We start from the raw sequence: 24,466 nt of genomic DNA, 5'->3' as shown, positions 1-24,466 counted from the left end.
AAACATAATTTATATTTAATATGATCAATATTAAAGTGCATTTACATCTCTTGGCTGAAAAAGATTATTGCACGTCTTAATAAAATGCTATTTAATGCTAAATGTGTTTATACTAGTGATATAAAATGCTGAAACCAACTGTTTCTTGTGTAGGTTGATAAAATGGTCATACACAATCAAGTTGTAAATATATTTTCAGTATGTTTTATTTGTTGACATTTCTGCAGATTCGGCTTTCAACTTACTTTTCACCCATCAGTCAAATCCACTTTACACCAAATAAAGCTTTTTTCACACACTCAGATGACATATTTCTGGCACAGTTTAGCAGTTGAAATCATGAATTATTTAAAATGTTTACACCCTGGCATCTATAACTCTCTCATCTCCACTAATAGCTGGGGTGTTGTGGGCATGCTGGTGCTCTATGGCTGCCGTCGCATAATTCAGGTGGATGCTGCACACTGGTGGAGGTTGAGGAGAGTTCCCTGTTCACTGTGTAAAGCGCTTCGGGTGTAGTGTCAGAAAAGTGCTATATAAATGTCACAATCTTTTGCTGGAGCAAATAGCAACCAGTGTTGGGTAAATTATTTTAAAAATAGTAATCCACTACAAATTACTTAACTACAATAGTACTCAGATTGCTTCACTGATTACTTCATAGATTTCACATTACAAATGACTTTACTTTTAAAAGGAATATTCGGAGTTCAATACAAGTTAAACTCAATAGACAGCATGCATGGTATATTTAATACCACAAAAATGTATTTGAACTCATCCCTCCTTTCCTTAAAGGGTAACTAAACCCTAAACCAACTTTTTTTAGTTAATGATCTGTAAGCATGGGGCTTTATTAGTACTGGTCATTGATTCAAGTAATTTTTTTGACCTTTGTGTATAAAGTGTTTTAATTCTACAATATATGGTGTAAAAACGTCTGAGTGCTGCCCTCTTCAGGTTGAATGGTGGCTACTGCAGTTGAATTTTCCTATTGGCTGTTGCGGTACTTCATGACATCAAAATATTGGCACCCATTCACTTGCATTGTATGGACGAAAAGCTGAGAAATTCTTCTAAAAATCTTCATTTAAGTTTAGCAGATGAAAATCATAGACATCTGTTATAGTATGAGGGTGAGTAAATGAAGAATTAATTTTCATGAATGAAATGGGAAAAATCTGACTCAAAAGAAAGATTTGTTGATGAATCAGACATTGCTATTGTAATGTACTGTAGAAGACACGGTGTGACTTCACAGCATTATGAGGTCTGTCAGGGGTGTCACCTCCGCCCTGTTTCCCAGCTGGGGGGAAAGTGAAAGGGACCGTTCTTGGCATCTCTCCACATTTCAAAAGTCCCTAAAAGCAGAGGATACTACCTTGTGTATTTTCACAAATTGAAAAGACTAATGAGCTCCCTGGAGCTCCATCCTTTTACCTCTCATTTAATTACAGCTCCAGCAGCTAGCCAAACCACAAATAAAGATGTGACGTGAGAAAGCAAGAGTAAAAGGCTGGGTCTGACCTGCTTTTGTCATTGTTTTGGGACTTTGCATTCCAGGAAGGAACAGATGTCTATTTATTTATTTATTTCTAACCGTGTTTATTTTTGGCATAAAGTTTTGTTGCTCTGGCTCAGCTGTTTATTTTCCAGTGCGGTTTGCCTAAATTTCACCCATTAAAGATTTAACTCTAATTTTGCTCAAATATCAGCATGGTTCTTCAAAAATGAGCTTACCCATAGTGCAGCTTAAAATTTAATAAAACTTGCACTAGAACAGGGTTTTTCAAACTTTTTTATGCCAAGGACTGCTAAAAATAATCACTTTGCAAGGGCAAATACTGTATATCTATCAAGACCCATTTATACTGTGTGAAAAATGATCATTATAGGCCTTTCTTAAATACATTATGTTAAATAGTTTGCAATGCTACACAAATTATTAAATTGGAATATTTAATAATGTTATTCATTTTTTAAATCATTTTACTTAAGCCAAACTAAATTAAAATATAATAAGACTAAAATATAAAAAATATTTACGTAAACAACATCCAGTTTCAGCCCACTATTAAGATGCATTAGAGTACCTACTGTTTGATGTATAAACTATACATCTAATTATATCGCATTTCAAATGACAACATTGTTTTAAAGTACATTCACAGAAATAACAATAATGAACAATAAAATTAAAAATAACAATAAAAAAAGGCAATAATGCTAAAGAGAAACTCACTAGAAAGTTACAAGGAAATAGTATGAACACTAAAAATGAAATTCAAAACAATTACAGAAATATATATGGATTTTTTTTATATTATTTTTGATGAAAACTATGACTGTCAACAGAATAAAAAAGTTAAATATTACATTTTACCTAGAACACTAGATGCTTTTAATATGGTTTTTTTGTTGTTGCTTTTAACACATGAAAATAGAGACTCATATTGTAATAACTTATAGCATTGATATTGTAGCTCATTATATTCTATTGTAATTAATTTTCTGATTAGTTACACCTCATTAGCACCCTCATGCCATCCCGGATGTGTGTGACTTTCTTCAGCAGATCACAAATGAAGATTTTTAGAAGAATATTTGAGCTCTGTAGGTCCACACAATGCAAGTGATGCATTTTGAAGCTCCAAAAATCACAAACGTCAGCATAAAAGTAATCCATACGACTCCAGTGGTTAAATCAATGTCTTTAGAAGCTAGGTGTGGGTGACAAACTGATCAATATTTAAGTCCTTTTTTACTATAAATTCTTCTGCCTGTTCAGTCAGGCTGCGCTTTCACATTCTTCTTCTTGTGTTTTTAGTGATTCAGATTCTTCATGCATATCGCCCCCTATATGGCAGGAAGAAAGATTCAAGGCAAAATAGATGTAAATAATTATCTGTTTCTCAATCACACCTAATATTACTTCAGAAGATATTGATTTAACCACTGGAGTCATATGGATTACTTCTTTACTGACTTTGTGATTTTTGGAGCATCAAAATTTTGGCACCCATTCACTTGCATTGTATGGACCTACAGAGCTGAAATATTCTTCAAAAAAATCTTAATTTGTGTTCTGCAGAAGAAAGAATATCATACACATCTGACATGAGGGTGAGTAAATGTTTAGAGAATTTTCATTTGTGAGTGAACTGTCCCTTAATATATATATATATATATATATATATATATATATATATATATATATATATATATATATATATATATATATATATCCATTCCACTTATCTAGCAACTTTTCCAGTTGTTCATGAATACTAGATTATTTAGATTTATAGAGATTACACTCCAAAGACTAATTTCTAGCAGACTTAATATTTTAGAGTTAACCTACAAATACTTTTATTGACACCAGTTTTCAAACCTGATTTTGTCCCTAATCCTAGCAAACTTGGTGATAGTGCATAGTTTTAATAATCCATAACACATAACTGTTTAATTGACAAACTTGACTCCAGGAAGACAATAACCTCAATTTTTAGAAACAATTTACAAGTTTTATTTATCAAGTTCACACACTTCAAAACTGGGGTAGAGGGGGTCATTGCAAAGAGGTCTAATAAATTGCCAGTACTATGAATTAAACTCCAAAACTAACATGAATTACAGGCAAGCGTAAATGTTTTTGTTCCTTCTTGTCTTTTAAAGTAGTTTTTAATACATGTATTCTTTATACAAGTTTACCGAATAAAAGCATCAAATAAGAAACAAGTTCTAAATAGACGTTACAAAAAAATACATTGTTTTATACAGACACAGAAAAGCAGATGATCAAATATTGACCAATAATATTTATTTCCTTTTCACTTATCAAAAAAGTTAACCTGACATCTATTTCTTCCAAAAGGTAAAAAGCAATATACAGCATTATTTAAGAGAGATTAAGAGAGAATTGCTTTAGAAGAGTCAGTCAGCCGATTTGGTTACCAAAGAGAGCGGCTGAGACTGGAAAAATGCGTGATGGGACTGCAGCGCCGCATGATGGAATGGGGAGGGCGGGGACAACAGCGAAGCATGCAAGGAAGTGAAGGGGAGTGGCCGAGAGAGAAGGGGCGGAGTTGACTGGCTGCCTGAGGAGCTAGTAGGTAGAGAGATGCTCGGTTGGGAGGAGGAGGATGTTGATGATGTAGAAGATGACGATGAGGATGAAAAAGAGGGTTTGGAGAGAAGAGAAAAGTGAGGATGGTGGTGACGGTCAGGTTTGGTGGTGAGTGACAGCGGTTGAGCCTGCTCAGAATGAGTCGGGGCAGGAGCAGCGGGCGAGGCCAGGGCTGCAGAGGGCGTGGCCGGAGAGTCCAGCATGCTGCCGTGGGAGGAGGCTGGGCTGTCAATCATTTTCTCCTGAGGGAGGTACTGCACACACGGCTTCTTATTCCGTGGTGAGAAATCTAAGAAAGAACAGATATTCGACAATATGAATTTTTAACAGTTCAAAGTCAATGTTTTTGACAGGATCAGATGAATGATAAAACCACAGCAGTGATAAGATCGAATCTATCGGGGAGACGAGAGGGGTTTTCCCAAAAGACAAGATATTCTATGCAATGAGGTCATGATACAGAAACCTAAAGTGCAAATTTATCACAACCTTGAAAACGTATACAATGTTCAGCCACAACATTAAAACCACTGATAGGTGATGTGAATAACATTTATTATCTTGTTAAAATGGCACCTGTCAAGGGGTGGGATATATTAGGCAGCAAGTGAACAGTCAGTTCTAGAATTTCTTGTGTTGGAAGCAGGAAAAATGGGAAAGCGTAAGGATCTGAGCAAATTTGACATGAGCCAAATTGTGATGGCTAGACGACTGGGTCAGCGCATCTCCAAAACTGCAGGTCTTGTGGGGTATTCCCGGTATGCGGTGGTTAGTACCTACCAAAAGTGGTCCAAGGAAGGACAACCGGTGAACCGGCAACAGAGCCATCGGCGCCCAAGGCTCATTTATGCGCTTGCCAGCCTGTCTGGTCCGATCCCACAAAACAGCTACTGTAGCACAAATCGATGAAAAACGTAATGCTGGCCATGACAGAAAGTTGTCAGAACTCACAGTGCATTGCAGCTTGCTGCATATGGGGCTGCGTAGCTGCAGACTGGTCAGAGTGCCCATGCTGACCCTTGTCTACCGCCAAAAGCACCTACAATAGGCACGTGAGCATCAGAACTGGACTATGAAGCATTGGAAGAAGGTGGCTTGGTCTGATGATTCACATTTTCTTTTAGATCATGTGGACGGCCGGACGGTGGGCAGCAGGATGCACCATAGGAAGAAGGCAGGACGGTGGAGGCAGTGTGATGCTCTGGGCAATGTTCTGCTGGGAAACGATGAGTCCTGGAAATCATGTGGCACTTTGACATGTACCACCTACCTAAAGATTGTTGCTGACCATGTACGCCTCTTCATGGCATCGGTATTCCCTGATGGCAGTTGCCTACTTCAGCAGGATAATGCGCCTTGTTCAGGAATAGTTTGAGAAACATGACAAAGAGTTCAAGGTGTTGACTAAGCCTCAAAATTCCCCAGATCTCAATCCAACTGAGCATCTGTGGGATGTGCTGGACCAACAAGTCCGATCCATGGAGGCCCCACCTCACAACTTACAGGATCTGCTGCTGCTAACGTCTTGGTGGCAGATACCACAGGACCCCATGCCACGACAGATCAGAGCTGTTTCGGCACAAGGAGCACCTACACAACATTAGGCAGGTGGTTTTAATGTTGTACCTGATCGGTGTATATACGGGTGAAACACACGAAAACATGTCCAGGTCAAATTTCAGCCCATTTTGCATAAAGAAAAAAAACATGCTTCTTTTTAATGACCATAAAGATTTGTATGTTCCATTAAGCACATTTCCAACAAATTCTCATTACATCAGTGCATCCAGACATTTTTTAATTAGCCGCTCACATCCCGTGTAAACAGAGTGTTAGTTGCATTACTGATGCTTTGGCAATATTGTATTTGAAATAGAAATTTTAGTTCATCCAAAATCCATTCAATTCATCATAAATTCATGGCAGTAAACATTAAGTATTTAATACATCATAAAAAATATATATCTTCTTCCATCTTACTTATGGGGTGAAATATGTCCTTTACATATTCTTAAACGGTTAATGAGATCCGCCAATACGATACTGGTCACAAAGTGGAAATGCCATCAACGTGAATTGCCAACATCACAGTATTCAAATGATGTGCGAAGACGCTGGTCGTGGACATGACCACAATGAAGAGTCTTGCGAAGGTTGTGTTCTAGAATGTTCTGCCACTGGCTGTCTAAAGATGTGGTCACACTAGATTTTAAGCATGCAGAATTATTTCCGACCCACAACTAATATGCAGAACAAGATATAATGATTTCAAAAAGAAATTCAAACTGTTCAAACATACTACTCCACTTTCCCGCAACACTGCAAACCATGCGGCTTTAAAGCTTGTTCTTTGTATTGAGCTAAGAGGTCAATCCGTAACATTTGAATCTTCCTTCTTACACAGCTCTAGCTGGAATATTTGATTCTGATTGGTCAATTGCACCATCTAGCGGTCTGATAATTCTGAACAATGACAGCAGTCATCCGGGTATTGAGAGTCATTTTTCCTACTTCTCATATGTCTTTGTGATCTTTACAAGCTAATAAAATAATTTTAGGGTCAATGACATGATGGCATTTTTTTTGTCTGCGTCTAATAAATGATTAAAAAATACATTACAAATGCAATTCATACATAACAATTACTTGAATACACCTCTCCTATGATGAACATGTTTTCAATTACTGAGTTCAGAGTCATTTTTCTGGGGCTTAAAGTAAAAAATGTAATGTGGTGCAACCGTCCGGAGACAGTAAATAAAATCATTAAAAGTTGAACTTCTTGAAAAAATGAATATTGGCATGAATTGTGCTAAATAATCTTTTATTATTATTTCTCTAAAAAAAAATGCAGTGAAACAATTTTATTTTAAAATATGATTAACAACTGAAAAATGTTTGTCCACCAAATCAAAGTCATGTGGTGCAATCAACATGTAGGTAGAAATGTGACTAAAGTCATAAAACAGAAAAGACATCTTTTGACCCACAAGACTGTGTGTGAAGATTTAAAAACGAATCATAATCATCATTAAATATCAATATTTTGACATTTAGACAAAAAGGTTTGGTTCAGGTCATTTGGTGCAACCATGAGAAAACCTTGATATTCTTGACTTAATTTAAGTCATTTAAATATAAATGTTTCAACTGGAAACATATGTTTGACATTTTTGTTTAATTAATAATGAAGTTTTGAACACTCATGAATTTAAGGCACAGCTTGACGTGTTTTAAAACAGATTTTTTAAATATGTATTATTTTTATAACCTCAAACTTATTTGTCAATGACCCTTAAACTCAAATCAATGTTTCATGCCTATTTACTTATTTGGCAAGTAATCTTGTAATAAGTGGCATTCTGATAAATCATATGGTCATTTTCGCAATATAAACACCAACAGAACTCAGAAGCAAACTGGTGGTGGAATTCAGTTGTTTCTGGAGAATCCGCAGTCTCTTATTTGGCAAGTAGCCTTGTTGTAAGTGGGATACTTTACGGTCAGCTGGTCATTATCGCAAAATAAACCCCTTCAGGGCGATACAAGACTGTGTCTGGGTCCTGATCAACATGTCTTGGTTTAGTTTGCGATAATGACCAGCTGACTGTAGATTATACCGTACAAACTTATCGCAATACCAATTCTTGTTTATTACGTGACCAAAGACAAAACTTCTACATCCATGTTTGCATTGCTGCTCTTCTGCATTTGCATGCATATGAATGGAAGTGAATGGAACACAAAGTCTAGTGTGACCGCCCCTCAAGTCTGCAGACATACCTGCCTGTGCTAGCACTGGACTTCATAAGCTGCATGTTATGGAGCAAGGAGGAGAGAGCGGGATTAGAAATGAACAAGGCAAGAAAGAAAAGGCTGTGTGTGTGTGTGTCCGTCCTCACCCTCTGGTGTTGAGTCTGTCTTATTATCTCTATTCCTCTTCTTCCGCTTGCCCTGAAGAGCAAAAATACAGAGAGAGAGAGAAACAGATAGAAAGACAGGTAGAGTCATTAATAGAGAAGAAAAGAACAATATACAGTGAGGACGAGTATAGTTGCATTTTCGTTAAGTCAAAAGCAGTGTAATTACGCAATGTGAAGGAGATTTTAACTGTAAGGCTGTGTGACTCACGTAGTTATCTCGTGCGGACCAGCCAGGGTAGAGTTGAGAGTGCAGCTGTCTCTCTTTCCTGGCCAGCTCGTAGTATTTGGCCTGTTCCTCTCGAGATAGAGAGTGCCACTGCAAACACAAACACCACAGTAGGTCAAAGGGTGAACACACACACACATATATCCTGTACATAGAGATACTGCTTTCACTAGCAAAACAGTCGAAACACACACACAGGCCCAGTTTACACCTAGTATTAACATGGTCTCAGGTGATCCAATCATAAGTCGTCAGGAGAGCCAGATCACCATCAGATCACCTGAAATGGATGGTAATCTCAGATGTAAATGGGTCACACACACCAAGTTTGCTCACCCTGCGGCCCAATATCTGATTGATTGCGGCGCTTTCTTTCAGCGTGCATTCGGCCACAACTTTGGCCCTCATCTCTTTCATATAGAGCATAAATGCATTCAGAGGCTTCTTTATGTGAGGCTTCTTCTCTTCCTTCTTTGTCGTGCATGGAGATTTCCTGTTACATACACACAACAGGTGGGTTAGTCCTTGTAATCTATGTGTGTGTGTGTGAGAGAGAGAGAGAGAGAGAGAGAGTGAGAGTGTTTGTGTGTGTGTGAGTGGGTGCATAAGGAGTGACAGTGAGAAAGTCAGGTGTTGAGGAGCGCTGTATCACGGTGGTAAGTTGCTAGACAAAACACAATGATAAAAGTTTTTTTCTTCTTTCCAAAATATCACAAGGTAAGAGTGTGATGTTAATATTTTTAGCTGCTAGCTGAGCATCAATAATGTGACTGTCTGTTAAGAAGCAATAAGCCACTTGAGGTTGTGCAGTACAGTGATTTTACAATGGTCACAGTTTCCTTTAATTGTGTAAAATCACCCTACCACAATGCCGCAAGTGGCTTATTGCTGTTCAATTTAAACTGTAGCAACATCAACATGATGAGATTTATTTATTATTTATTATAATCTCAATACTTTTCCAACCAAATACTAGATTTTCCTACACTACAGACCATTTATTTTCAAATTCATTATTATAAAAGTGACAGTTCTGATTGGTCAATAAAAACATTCTAGCTGTGCAAAAATTCACAATATAATAATAGCTCTGAAGTAAAACCTACCTACCTCCCTACCCTAAACCTAACCGATAGTGTACTGAAAGCAAATGAGAGATAATAAAGCACAATTGCTGAAGCAACCATGTTATTTTGTGGTAATACTATGAGACTTTTGGCAGACGAGTCAGTAAGCTATTGCGCAATTTGATCACACTTGGGTTTGTAAATATAATTGTTCATGTAATGCACACGTCAAAATAGCCTTTTTGTATGCATAGTTTTAATGCCATATAATAGCACTGTGTGAGGAACAGGGTGAAATATTTTTTTATGAACTGATAACCTGCTGTTTTACTCGTGAATTGTTCGAAAGGTAATAAAAGGCATTGTTGTTGTAGCTCATGTTGTAAACTTATTTTGCAAAAATGTAAGTATTGTAACTTGATCCTATGAGACCAGGTTAAATACTTATCCTTAATATTTGTATTATGTATTAATCTTATTATGGCACTTGAGAATGCGCTATAGAATATAGCTAAATACACTGCGTTGCGCATTTTAGGCATAGCACCTTACTGCTTAAATACAGAATTTATGTGCAGTCGCAGGTGTGCGTATATTGGCTATTTTACAACGGCTTTAAAAATGACTCATCATCAGATTTTAGAGTTCAAGCTATAGTACCGATACACTATATATTGTACAAGTTTACAGAAAGGTAGTTTGTTGAATGTGTGTACTTACGTGTGAGCTGCTGGACTGAGGTCTCCATTTGGTTCTTGTTTTATAGCTGGAGAGACGATGGCTGGGTGAGGAATTCCTGTCTGATGAAGACTGTGAGGATGATGAGGAACCATATGAGGGGAAAAGCGACTCGTCACCAAACTGCAGAGTGTAAGAGATCGAAAGAGAGAAGAGTTGACAAAGCGAAAGCAGTAAACTATCATCATGTTCACTTAAACCACAGAAAAAATAAAATCTAGATCCAAATCTTGATGACTCATATGAGCACAGTGTCTCCAAGTCCATGTGTGCTAACCGCTACGCCCCTCCAACAAAGAATAACATTCAACAGCAAGCACGGTTACCTTGTTACACTCCGGTCTACATGCTAGTCCAGACTTGATCCTTTTCCCATATGAGCACTAAGTCTCAATGTCTCTGGTTCATGAGTGCTTACCACTATACCACAACTCCAACTAAGAACAACATTTACCAGCAAGCATGAATACCACCTTACACGCCGGTCCACATGCAAGTCCAGACTTGAACCTGAATTTCCCACATGGGAACCAAGGCTCAATTTCTCTAGTCCATGTGTTTTTATCACCATACCACAGCTCCAACTAAGAACAGCCTTTACCAGCATGCATGGTTACCTACTTACACAGCAGTCCACGTGCAAGTCAATACTTCAACCTGGATTTCCCATATGAGAACCAAGGCTCAATGTCTCTAGTCAATGTGTGCTAACCACAATGCCACAGCTCCAACATCCTCACACTCCAGTCCACATGCCAGCTCACACATGTTGAACATTTTCCCTTAACCTTTTGATACGCAATCGACCGCACGCGGTAGTGACGTCACTCTGCTTACATTTAATTTATAATTTACCTTCTATAAATGTAATTAATTTTAATAAATTATACATCTTTTCAAAGGTCTAAGGGTTCAACATTGATATACGATCTCTGTTTCAAGATAGCAATACACCAGAAAAAGCAATTTAGTTATTTGTGCCAGGAGTACAAATAAAAACATACCTTTGTTATGAAAACACGCCAGATGAATCCAGTAGGACTTTTTGTCAATAAAAGTGATACATCCAAGAAATATTGATATATTCTCCATTGTTTACATGAGATCTCTCCTGAAAGAATTATCCTTAGTCATCGTTCTTCAACAAACTATGCAATCTGAGCAGCATTCATGTTGTAAAACTGTATATGATCTTATATATTAGAGTCTCGTAAACAAAACAAGCCTGTCTCCAAAGTCTATTTTTAAAAATGTGCCGTAGTTTTATTCATAATGGCCAAGCACTGCAGTCAGATTTTGTGTCATCTTGAAAGGCAGAGACTTAATTTTACTCTGTACACCAGCAGCAATTTTACAGAGATAAAAGCTTGCAGGAACCTCAATTTTTGTTAGATCATCTTCAAATTTGAAACATTTCTTTAGACTTGTAGCTTTGAGAACATTGTATTTCTGGGTTGTCTTGGCACTTTTATTGTTTTTTAGATTATAAAAACACAAAATATTTCCATTACTATAAACTTCAGCTTCTCTAACTTTAAAAAATAACAACATATATTAATTCTGAAACATATATTCACAATTTGTGAAATAAAGCCCAAAGTGTCTTCTTTCAAAATATAATACAACTGTGTACATACTATAAGGGTTCAGAAAATACAACCATTTAAGTTCAGGTATGTCATTTTCATGGTTTGTGCTCAAAAAGGGGGTGCGTATCAACAGGATAAAGAGTTTCTGTCTTTAAACTCCAGCACAGACGGCCATGTCATTTTGCATATACTGTTGAAGTCAGAAGTTTACATACACCATAGCCCAATACATTTAAACTCAGTTTTTCACAATTCCTGATATTTAAATCAGGAATTTAAATAGATCATAGATCAGTTAAGATCACTACTTTACTTTAAGGATGTGAAATGCCAGAATATAGTAGAGAGAATTATTTATTTCAGATTTTATTTCTTTCTTCACATTCCCAGTGGGTCAGAAGTTTACATACACTTTGTTAGTACATTTTACATTTATGCATTTGGCAGACACTTTTATCCAAAGCAACTTACAGTGCAATTATTACAGGGACAATCACCCCAGAGCAACCTGGAGTTAAGTGTCTTGCTCAAGGACACAATGGTGGTGGCTATGGGGTTAGAACCTGTGATCTTCTGATTAACAGCCCTGTGCTTTTAGCCACTACGCCACCACCACTCACACCCAATCGTTAAACAAGTATCTATACACAGTAAAATGAGCCTATATCGACAAAACCTGACAGGCTGCACAGCAAGGAAGAAGCCACTGATCCAATACTGCCATAAAAAGCCAGACTATATTGTATACTATGATATTTGGTATCATTGCCTTTAAATTATTTAACTTGGGTCAAACGTTTTGGGTAGCTTTCCACTAGCTTCTAGACAGAACTGGTGTAACTGAATCAGGTTAGTAGACCTCCTTGCTCGTACACGCTTTTTCAGTTCTGCCCAAAAATTTTCTATCAGAAGTCAGGGCTTTGTGATGGTCACACCAATACCTTGACTTTGTTGTCCTTAAGCCATTTTGCCACAACTTTGGAAGTATGCTTGGAGTCATTGACCATTTGGAAGACCAATTTGCGACCAAGCTTTATCTTCATGGCCGATGTCTTGATGTTGCTTCAATATATCCACATAATTTTCCTTCCCCATGTATAGGTATAGATGGCATCTATTTTGTGAATTGCACCAGTCCCTCTTAAAGAAAAGCACCCCACAACATGATGCTGCCACCCCCATGCTTCATGGTTGGGATGGTGTTCTTTGGCTTGCAAGCCTCACCCTTTTTCCTCTAAACATAACGATGGTCATTATGGCCCAAAAGTTATATTTTTGTTTCATCAGACCAGAGGAAATTTCTCCAAAAAGTAAAATCTTTGTCCCCATATATTCTTGCAAACTGTAGTCTGGCTTTTTATGGCAGTATTGGATCAGTGGCTTCTTCCTTGCTGTGCAGCCTTTCAGGTTTTGTCGATATAGGCTCATTTTACTGTGTATATAGATACTTGTTTAACTGTTTCCTCCAGCATCTTCACAAGGTCCTTTGCTGTTCGCACAAAACTATGTTCATCTCTAGTAAACCGAATGCGTCTCCTTCCTGAGCAGTTTGATGGCTGCATGGTCCCATGGTGTTTGTACTTGCATACTATTGTCTGCACAGATGAATGTGGTACCTTCAGGCATTTGGAAATTGCTCCCAAGGATGAACCAGACTTGTGGAGGGCCCACAATGTTTTTTCTGAGGTCTTGGCTGATTTCTTTACATTTTTTCATTAAGTCAAGCAAAGAGGCACTGTGTGTGATCTTAAAATACATCCACAGGTACACCTCCTATCAGAAGCTAATTGGCTAAAGGCTTGACATAATTTTCTGGAATTTTCATAAGGTTTAAAGGCCCAGTTAACTTGGTGAATGTAAACTTCTAACACACTAGAATTGTGATATAGTCAAATAGTAAAACAGCCTATCTGTAAACAATTGTTTTTGGCAAAAATTACTTGCATCAAACACAAAGCAGATTTGCCAAAACTATAGTGCTTATATTAAATCTGTGGAGTGGTTAAAAAATTTGTTTTAATGACTTCAACCTAAGTGTATGTAAACTTCTGACCTCAACTATAAGCCTTAATGCTTCATCTTAACCAAAACACAGTCTTATTTCTGTTCATATGTCATATTCAGTCAAAATAAAGACCTACTCAAAAGCTTCTTTATCCACTCCTGGTATAGGTATAAGTGCCAGTTGTGCAGTAACCTTGGTAATGTAATGAAGAACGACACCTGAGACCATTTAGCCTTAAGCACATAAACCCTTTTCCAAATTCCATGGAAACCACTTCCTACAACGGGTTGAATGGGACACCTTAGTGACCCCAGTGCCGTGATTTTCTGGTGAAGTGAACACACATTGAAGCATTGTCATAATCAAGCACCACAAAAATTGACTGATGCTCTCTCTCCCCTTCTCCGTTTTTCATTAAAGTCAGTTTTTAACATAGAAATAGCAGGTAAAACCTCCTCACAGCCAAAACCAGCCCAATTTGGTGGAAATAGAGATGTCTTGAGACACAGGCAGACAGTTTCATATCATCATATCATAAAGGCTTTTTTGACCGGGACCAGTAGATTTCTTAGCATCGTTAAAAAGTTTTTCATGGGTAGCCATTCAGCTTTTTTTCCGAAAAAGCCTCCTATGAATAGACCCTAACTATGAGATATGGTCTTCAGTAAAAGGACAGAAAAGCATGGTCATTTTGAATTACACATAAATGCCACAAAAAAACAAGCACAGCTGGGCTTGCACTTGCTTGTACTGACAATGGTATTTAAGGTCTGCAGGAGGACGTAGTATATATCTCTGTATGAATAATTCAGCATTCACTTACACACAAAACAAGAGAAGCTCAGTACGGATTTTTCTTATTTAATTCAGGGCTATCACTGAAATAAGAGTTACTCTTGACCAATTCAGATCTTGAATGTGTGAATGAACTCCAAATAGGAGGTCAGTGCAAGGAGCTAGGAACAACACAGCATGAGAAAATTAAACTGGAAGCACACACACTCACCCGGACATAGATGCGTTCATGGCAAGAGCTGGGTAAGGGTGACGAAAACCACCAGCGGCAATGGGGTACATATGTTGGCCTTGCCTGAGATAGAAAGGTCAATTAAGGGATACACTCTTAGAAATAAAGGTTTTTCACAGAAGTGATAGACCGATAGGCCTACATCACGCAGACTGATTCAGTCAAGCACACACTACACGACTAACATTGGCCAATGAAGAACCCATCTCCACAGAACTTCACATTCAGCAAGGAACCCTTGTCTTATCAAGAACCTTTTTTGCTCTGTAGGTTTTTGAGTTGGCCATATGGTTCTTAAGAGACTCTTTGAAGCCCCAAAAGTTCTGCATGTTTCAATAAAGGTTCTTCAGATTAGCGTATTGGTTTCTGGGATCTAAAATGTTTTTCTAAAGAATGAAAGAATATAAAGTTCTTTATGGAATTTAAACACATTCTTCTAAAGCATCAAGACCTGTTCACATTGTCAGTGGTTCTGTTACTAGATGCGAGAGGAGACCATTCATTTTCAATGAGAGCTGGCGACTTCTGGCAACTCGAGCGACAATGACCACTGGTGGCATGTAGGCATGCCAAGAGATGCAAACAAGTTGAGAAAAGTTTATGCAAACTTTAAGCAAATGCAGAGCGATATCGCTCAGCGACAACCAATGAAGAATATAGTGATATAATGGAGACGAATACAGGAAAGATGGAGTTGTTGTTGTCATCAGTTTCACTGTTCTATATCATGTTTCTGTAACCACTTATATGGATATAATAAAACAGTGATGCATGGAAAACAGTGTCGGCAAAAAGAAATTGTCTGCATTCTAAGTGAGTTTGATTGATAAAATGAAAGATCGATCTTTGTGTTGATATAATGCATTGAGTTTTGTTGCAGTTAATAACATTTTCCCACCCAGAATGATCATATTTAGTGGCAAGTAAACTAATCTCTTATAAAAATGTATAATGTAATAGAAATTGTCAACATTGTGAGTGAATTTAATTCATACATTAATAGATTGTTCATCTTGTTCATGATAAGCTGCATTTAGTACAGCTCTAGTTTATATTAAAGCACTCTCCCCTGCAGAATGTTCATTATTAGAGGCAAAACAAATTATTCCTTTCCAAATAAAAATGATATATTTGTTTTGCTGGCAATCTAGCTCATCTCTGTGATCAGATTTTCGAAAGAGATGGCCAGTTGTGCAGCCAACCAATAACATTAGAGCGACAGCAGTAGGAATGCTCACTAGAGGACTAGCAACATCTAGCGACAAAATCGCTGACAATGTGAACGGGGCTTCGAAATCAAATCAAAATCAATTAAAATACCTTTATTGTCACTCAACCATATACATATCAATGCAACATATGTGCAACAGTGGGTGAAAGTCTTAGGTGCAGTTCCAAGCAATATAGCAGTATGACAATTATAATAAACATCTGATTTACACATGACACAGTTTACACATCTTGTTACAATATACAATATACACCTAATAAGTCAGAGCTCGCAGCGCAACAGCCACACTCGGTGTCATCTTGAAGCAGTGATGGTTAAAAAAAAATGCTTCAAAATGTAAAACCCTTTTTCATTCTAACTTTGGACCCTTTACTTTTAAAAAGTTTTCCTGTGTGTGTTGCACGCGTATAGTAACTGATGAGGTTTGAGAAACTCACTGTGGAACAAGCCACCCCAGAGGGTGAGGGATCTGCCCCATTGCCCCTGGGGACAGGGGGTAGTAGGGGAAAGCTCTGAAGGGTGGGGGGTCCGTGGGATACCTGAATAAGAGATGTACAGTCACTTCATATGATGGGACACACAAGCATCAGTGAACCGAAATAAAGAGTGTTTAAGGAGTGTGTAATACCTGTCTTTGGGTCCAGTATCTCTGGGGAGAGGTGGGCTGGAGAAGTTCCTGGAGAGAAGTGTTCATTGCTGTAGGTGATGAGGGGGGTCAGGGGGTGCATGTGAGCATGCTGGACCACCGGGACCTTATTAGACTGAGAAAGAGAGAGGTTTAAGTATTACACTAATTAATTGTGCAAATGAATGATATCTCAAATTGTGTGGCCAGTTGAGGAGATTTTAACTGTTAGATGATAGATGAAAAATAATTCCTTTATTCATGTGTTAATTCCTTTAAAGGATGCCTATTAGACTTAGACTAATAACTTAGTCTGAGATTCTTTTTTTGTCTGATTTATTGTTTAAGCAGGGATCCAAGATACGTATATCAAGGGACCAGAATAACAGAAACTGGGGTTGGGATCTTTTGATTTGGGCCAATAAGCAACCACCTAGCAACCACCATGAACACCCAAGCAACTGTCCAAAAACTGTATTGCAACCCTCTTAAAACACTGAGAACTAGAAGTCAACCAATGTTGGATTTTGCTGATACGATAACTCAGCTAAAAAGGACAATAGCAGATTAATCAGCTGATTATGTTTTTAAAATAGAGGCAACAAGATTAAAAAAATAAATAAATAAAAAAAATCACCACTTTTAGCATTTAATTGCACCAATTAATCATTAAAACTGATATATCTGTCAACCTCTGCTCAGAACGGCTTCACAACTACCTAGTAACAACTGAGCAACCACCCATAAGAGCCTAGCGTTGTGGCAGTGTGTTTTATAGGGATTTCTTCCAAAAATAAAATAAAACCGTGTTTCTTAATAAATGCCCCTGATCTTATTGTGATCGATTCATCTGTGCATGTTATTAAAAAAAAGATAAAAAGTTTGTTTCCTTAAAATATAATAACTTCCTCCACTTCTGAAATAATATTTATTTTGAGCTGATATAACCAAGGCCACGAACGTGGGGAAAAAGAAAATGAACCAATACCATGACATTCCATCGTGTTCTCACTTTTCACAATCGAATAAAATCCACAAGGATTTAATCAAGCTCAACCCATTTTATTTCTTGCTGAACATTTGGTTTCACTCTAAAATGTGTCACACCACAGAAGTTAAGTAGTTCAGTTCTCAAAAACAAAGTTGAGAATACCACTTGATGATGTATTTTAACAAAAGTACATCAACAACATAAAACCAATGAGTGTGTGTGGTGGTAAATGGTAAACGTAATGGTTCTTGGGTAAAAATAGGCCAGTGGTTGCTTATGTATGAGGGTATATCTGTACGTGTGTGTTACAAGAAAGCATGAAGCAATCTGGCCCAGCACCAAGGAATGCTGGGAGAGCTGATCCATGTGCCAGACAGCTTCACACACCCACTGCCACACCAAAACTATGTACACAGCCTGTCTTCACAACACAAAACCATCACACATCTCTCTTGACATTAATTCACAGCAAAACGTCATACATAAATCAACCTAAACAACAGATTGCATGGCAGTAGATATTACATATATAGGATATACGGTATATATATATATATTTGATCAACTGAACATTCAAGGAAGGATATAAAACTCATATCTTCACAGCAGATTGAAGTTAGGTAGACTAGTTCACAGTGTTTGTTTGTTAGTGAAAGTAAGGGAGATATGTTGTCGTTTGGGCAGCACATCAGTAGGATTAAGGAATCACTACATCAATAATTCATTGTGAAAACATTGCTGAAACCACAGTGAAGTGACTCTGGATTTCAGGCATAAGCAGAACTACTGTATAAAGAGGGAAAAAGTAAATAAATATATATATATATATATATATATATATAAGTACTTATTTCTACTAGCCATCACTTTTATAGAAATTATATTAAATTCATATTCTGGACACTGGTAGCCCTTTTCCACAAATATGGTGATGGGTCGTGTGCCGAGCCTGTGCTCTGCTGGTTCACAGCTGGGGCAATCTGGAGTCTTTTATAAACCGGCCATGCTTTACCACTGACTTCAGAATTGAACGGCAACGTAATGGGTTACGTGACTACTTTACCTGCCCATAAACAAATAGGGTGTGTTACAACAGTGTTTAGGCACAGCTTTTCCTCTTGTTTTTGAGGACATATTTAAATAAACAGAGTAATGAAATCCAAAGTTATTACATTGCTCAACAAGATTGTCAGAGATGACATCCACGCTAAAGACAACAGGTAACAGAATTACATTATTTTGTATGATCTATGGCTTAACTTGCTAAATTTTGTAAACTGTAACAGTGAAATCTTAATTAACATTGGAGTAGCAGATGGTTATATTTGGAGTTTTGCCATAGCATATACAACCGATCAGCCACAACATTAAATCCATATGCCTAATATTGTGTGGGTCTCTCTCATGTCACCGAAACCCGCACCAACCCACATCTCAGAATAGCATTCTGAGATTATATTATATTCTTTAATAGAAGAGTTACTGTAGACTTTGCCAGTTCGAATCAGTCTGGCCATTCTCTGTTGACCTCTCTCATCAAAAAGGCATTTCCATCCACAGAACTGTCACTCACTGGATGTTTTTTGTTTTTGGCACCATTCAGAGTAAATTCTAGAGACTGCTGAGCGTGAAAATCCCAGGCGATCAGCAGTAACAGAAATACTCTAACCAGTCCATCTGGCACCAACAAGCTTTTGGAGCTGATGTCGCCAGGTTTTCAGCCCTGGAACGGGCTTTTCTGTGGTGGAAGCACGGAACAGTTCAAGAATTCGCACTGGCCCAGGGACCGCCCCCTAACCATGTTGGTGTAAAAGAGCTATGGATGTTGCTTTCACGTACAGCCATTATTCACAGCACATTGTCTCCACTTGTGTGTTCTATGCTGTCGCCACCAGCTTCATCCACTGGCTGAGTTCAACAGGAGTTTAGAAAACTAATTTCCAAGGATGATGTGCCATGAAGAAAGAATGGCGCATTTATTAAAGGATTGGCATCAGGTTAGATATTTCACATGTACTTGTTCTCGTTAAAATGTCCTGATACCTAACATCGTACAACTAAGTAGAGCTGCTGCTGTGCATGCAGCTGCAAGAAGTTTATTAAGCACGCACAGAGATGCCCAAACTGAGCATACTATCCCAGAACATTCTCTGTAGCACTAGGAAGTATGATGTAATTAATTGGTTCATTCTGATGCTTCCTTCAGCCAAGAAAAAATATTCACAGTGCCATCTGAGTGAGGACATACTGTAGGAGAGAGCGCTTAACACTTGCACATCTGTGCCTGAAGCGCACGCTCAGCATGCACATGCTTGTCTACAAAATAACAGGAAGCGTAACAATTTTGATCAAGTTAAAAACATATTTGTAACAAAAGTAGCAGAACAAAAACTATGATTGAATAGCTGAAAAATAAAGAGTAACTCCTTACATCACTTGCCAAATGTAATTGATTCAGATTAGTGTGATGGGTCACACCCAACACTGCTCAGTAGCAGTTCAATATGTGCTTTGCAGTAACACTGAAGGGACGTCAAAAAAACAAAAAAGGGAATAAGTGTATTTTTCATATAAGACACAACAAAGCTCCATTATAAGTGTTCTTGGTGAGTGAAATAGCATATTCTTTACCTACACAAGCAATAACAGAGCACAAATTTATGATTAAAACTTTATAATCTTTATAATTTATAAAAGTTTAATATTATATTAAACGTACAATACAAATATTAGCCTATGCTTGGATTATGCATCTAAAACTTTTTTTAAATATTAAAGCAGCCCCGCAGCACCTAATTATAATTTTGTTTATGCATTTGGCCCTCGACTGAAAAGTTTGGACACCCCTGTGCTAAGCAAAAACAGACTGCCGATTTTGCCCAATGCCAAGATACATCTTTTTTGGCCCTCTTAGATGGCAAAATCATGGCCAAAATCATTTGTGCGAACCCGGCTTTAGGTTCTCAAAGAAACAAAAATTGTCAAAGTGGTGCAATGCCTTGTTTTGGTGTTAGGTAAACAAACTACTACGGCGGTTTCAAAAGTTTAAATGTGAAGTGTGTAATTTCTGCAAAACAAGCCTCATCAAAAGGAAATCGCTAAAATAATGACCGTTTTCAAATGGGTTTCCCAAACACTCCCCACATCTGACACTGGTCACCCAACCAGATAGTCCTGCTTGGATGAGCCAGTGTTGCTCAGCCTATGTCAGGTCGCTCGAACAACAAGAACAATGTTTAAATATCCACATATCCTTCTGGGGAAAATCAACCTATGAATGGCTTCCTTACAGCTCACTCTGCATATTAAACTGGGAAACAGGACAGATTTTTCAAGTCAACATAAAAAGATGGTCACAACCCATTTTATTTGTTGAAAGACCCCAAGCTTTTAAAATTCAATAATAAGCTATCAACAATTTCTAGCCAGTCCCTGCAAAGTTGAAGGCATTTTGGTAACCAGTATCTACAGAGGCTTGAGCATGAGCACCAGAAATACAAATTCATGCAGCTAAATGGCATTAGTGTCAGCCTCGGTGGAGGGTTTGCACAGATTGCATGGTGGCGGTCTGGCCAAGAGGGCACTACACTGCTGGGCCAGGCCGAGGAGACAGGTCTGCTGTTGACTGTTGATTCTGTGTTGAAGAGGGGAGGAGGATTTTGCTCAGCCAAACATGATTCTGAATGCTTCACATCTGTGGTAAATTACTAGGCAAACAGCCTCTGGGTACAAGAGTTACCAACAAACCAAACGACCTCCTCAGCTCTGTGTGTGTGAGTGTTGCTTTCTCTTTTTCAGTGGGAGGATCTGGATTTTAAAGAATCATTTCAAAAACTCTGTAAGGAAAAAAAGGAGAGTGCATGGCATGCTGGGATAGCCGAGGCTTGTTTGTCTATTGAACAGGAAGCAGATGTGAGAGTGGGCAGAACATGACATCAGCATTAAGAGGGACACACATTAACAAAAAAGCAAATACACACACAGAAAGCTCAAGTAGTTGTTTGGTTTGACTGTGTATGTGGACAGAATTGTTGTCTTTTTTTTTTATTCCTGTTCCTGGGATCCTGTCAGCTTAACAAAAAGGTAACATAAAAAAAAAACACAACTCACCAACACACACATTTATACATTATATTATGAATCTCAAGTGAACACAAGGTGCCTAAACTCATGAAACACAAGCAGACAAAATGTGTATACTGATTGTATGTCATAACTACACCACTCTCCATTAATGGCCATTCAAAGTAGCCATGTATTTTGATTAAATATTTTTTTCTTCACAAATATTAATTAATAAATAATTAAATAAATGTTTTACCAGTGCCCAAGTTTTTTTGGATGGCTCTTTAACCCTCCTATTGTGTTTAGAACCTGCACGCACCTTTTGCATTTGCGGGTCAATTTTGACCCGGTGGAAATTAAGCTTATAAATCGTTCTTAAGCCGATGGCTTTAAACGAAAAAACTATTTTATAAGTCATTAAAAACTGTTTATACATATAAAACATTCATATTTTTGGCATGGTAACTGACAAATATAAAAATTATTAATAAATATGACGTTTTTTTTTATAGTAAAATGTAGAAATTATTTGACATTTCTAAATATACATGAATGAATGATATTTGTGATCAAATATTTTAGGAGCCCTCAAATGAAACATCCATGATTCATTCATCTGTGTATATACGGTATGTTATAGATATTAGGGGTGTGCAGCAAAGCCATTATCTGTATCTGAATCTGTTCCAATAGCAAAATTATCTGTTTTCGGATTGAACCGGGTGTGGGCGGGGCTTAACCAGAAATGTTAAGGTGCGTACACACTGCCAGCGACTTTGTCGCTGCAGGTTGCCAGTGGCTGGGGTGAAGTCACTAGTGGGTGTTCCCACTACTGGTTGCCTAGTAACGTTTATAAATGACATTCACGGATGCCATTCCATTGCTGTTGACAGCAAATCTCTTTTCTTGCCACTAAAAACAAACATTTTGGAGGGAAACGACTAAATATAAATGGAATCAGTACATAAAATGCTTTATATCAAAGATGAATGAGAAACAAGGCGTGCTGTTTGCCATAGCGGCTGTTTATCTGCGGCGAAAATGCAAATGCCGGTCTGTCTGGGTCCATAAAATCCCTGCGAACTCAGATACACCTTTCCACGCAGTATTTTTCTTAAAAATGTCCTTGTACGTGGGAAGAGACATATCATAGAGCACTGGAAAATGTCTTACAGCAAGAATTAGCCTTTCATCCATCTTTCCGTTACTGCAGGAGCTGAGAGAGAGAGAGAGAGAGAGAGAGAGAGAAGGATCACGTGAGCTCTCCCGTCTTCTCTCCTATTGGCTGTCGCTTCCGTAAGTCGCTCTTCATTTGAATAAAGTTGAACTTGTCTCAACTTTGTCGAGTCGCTGGACACGCCCACATCTAGTCACCAATGGTCGCGACAGCTCGTGTCGCCAGAAGTCGCTGTGCTCTCATTGAAAATTAATGGTATGGAGTCGCTGTCGCGCGCGATGTCGCTGGCAGTGTGTACGCACCTTTACTCTAATACACTTATAGTTTCTATGAATAAAATATGTATTGTATCTGCCTATTCATAATAATAGCCAAATAATAATAATAATAATCTATATTTGTTTTGAAGTAATTTTTCATGCCTATCTGAATGCGGTATTCGGCTTCTGGACATCCCTAATACATATTAAATATATATATTTGTCTCCAGCATATCAACATCGTTTTTCCAGTATGGGGCTCTGGGTCATTAGGTATCTTTCGCTACAAAAAACAAGTCAAAGATTGAGGGATTGAGAAACATGAATATGTCCTGTTGCTCCACCTCAAGAGCCACAATTCTCTACTGCGATGTATTGAAAAACTCCCACACAATCAGTGGTTGGTTGTGTACAATATGGAGCCCCAACCGCAACCCACATAATCGTTCCCATCTGAGCCCTCATTGCTACGCTAACTCAATCAACTAGCCTAACTTATCACATGCTGACACACTAAAACAGCAAGGGCCTCGTTGAGTCCTCACACACACACACACACACACACACACGTTCAGCAGAAAACTAAGCAAACCTGTCTCGTGAATTATTGAACATTTTGGAGTGAACAGAATAACATATTAGCATAGAGACCTTATGGGCTCAATCTGACAAACCTCAGCTTGTGAGTGTGTTTGTGAGAGGATGAGGGAAAAAAGGCAGTAAAGTATAATTAATAAAACGCAGATTGACTGGTTTGTTAAATTTGAATGTTGTCTTGGTACAGTTGTTATAGTTTGACAAAACTTGTGGAGATCAATTTAAAAAACACTTGAGTGCAAAATTAAAAGGTGAAGTGTATTTGTAACATCTCCGGACAGCTATTTTCAGTCATACAAGTACATTTATCTACTTGAATCAGTAAGGGAGTTCAGATTTTATTATGATTAATTGTGCAACCCTATGAGTGACATTTACAGCTATGCGGTGTAGAGTTGCTGTTTGGTGATACAGTTTGCCCACCACTGCGTTATTGAGAATACATCACACCTGAAGTTGCCCCTCAGTTACCCTATTCACACCCTGATACAAACTCCCCTCAACACATTCTGACATTCAAGATCAGATTATGTTCTCAAACAATCCTGTAGCCAACACTAAGGTTAGGCAAATCCCTCCGTTCTAGCTGTCTGGCATAATAAAATGGACAATGCTGGGTTTCATGGTGAAGGAACGCCAAAGTAAGGCAGAATGCGTTCTAATAAAATCCTTAATTTTTGCTGTTCAAGTGCAGCTAATTTGATTACCATTACCCATCTAAACGTTCAAATTTTCTGCTGGCCCCGTAATGTGGGTGCATACATTTTACAATGTACATTAAGCAAATGCAATAAAAGCCCACTTACAGAGCTGGGT

The 24,466-nt window shown here is 38.0% G+C and overlaps 1 protein-coding gene across 1 annotated transcript in view; it reads right to left on the bottom strand.

The window, feature by feature from the left end:
* Window positions 1-3,512: 3,512 nt before the first annotated feature.
* LOC127630766 (transcription factor 7-like 1-B) overlaps window positions 3,513-24,466 on the bottom strand; it is a 70,939-nt gene continuing 49,985 nt past the window's right edge. The window contains 9 exon segments of the mRNA XM_052108530.1: window positions 3,513-4,418; window positions 8,032-8,083; window positions 8,261-8,368; window positions 8,615-8,771; window positions 10,066-10,206; window positions 14,684-14,767; window positions 16,373-16,442; window positions 16,445-16,474; window positions 16,564-16,696. Coding sequence (XP_051964490.1) covers window positions 3,937-4,418; window positions 8,032-8,083; window positions 8,261-8,368; window positions 8,615-8,771; window positions 10,066-10,206; window positions 14,684-14,767; window positions 16,373-16,442; window positions 16,445-16,474; window positions 16,564-16,696 — 1,257 coding nt within the window. The 3' untranslated portion in view covers window positions 3,513-3,936.

The sequence above is a fragment of the Xyrauchen texanus genome, chromosome 37 (assembly GCF_025860055.1).
Source record: "Xyrauchen texanus isolate HMW12.3.18 chromosome 37, RBS_HiC_50CHRs, whole genome shotgun sequence".
Classification (NCBI taxonomy): domain Eukaryota; kingdom Metazoa; phylum Chordata; class Actinopteri; order Cypriniformes; family Catostomidae; genus Xyrauchen; species Xyrauchen texanus.
The sequence above is the reverse complement of the archived record's forward strand: the minus strand, read 5'-3'. Positions and strand labels throughout refer to the sequence as shown.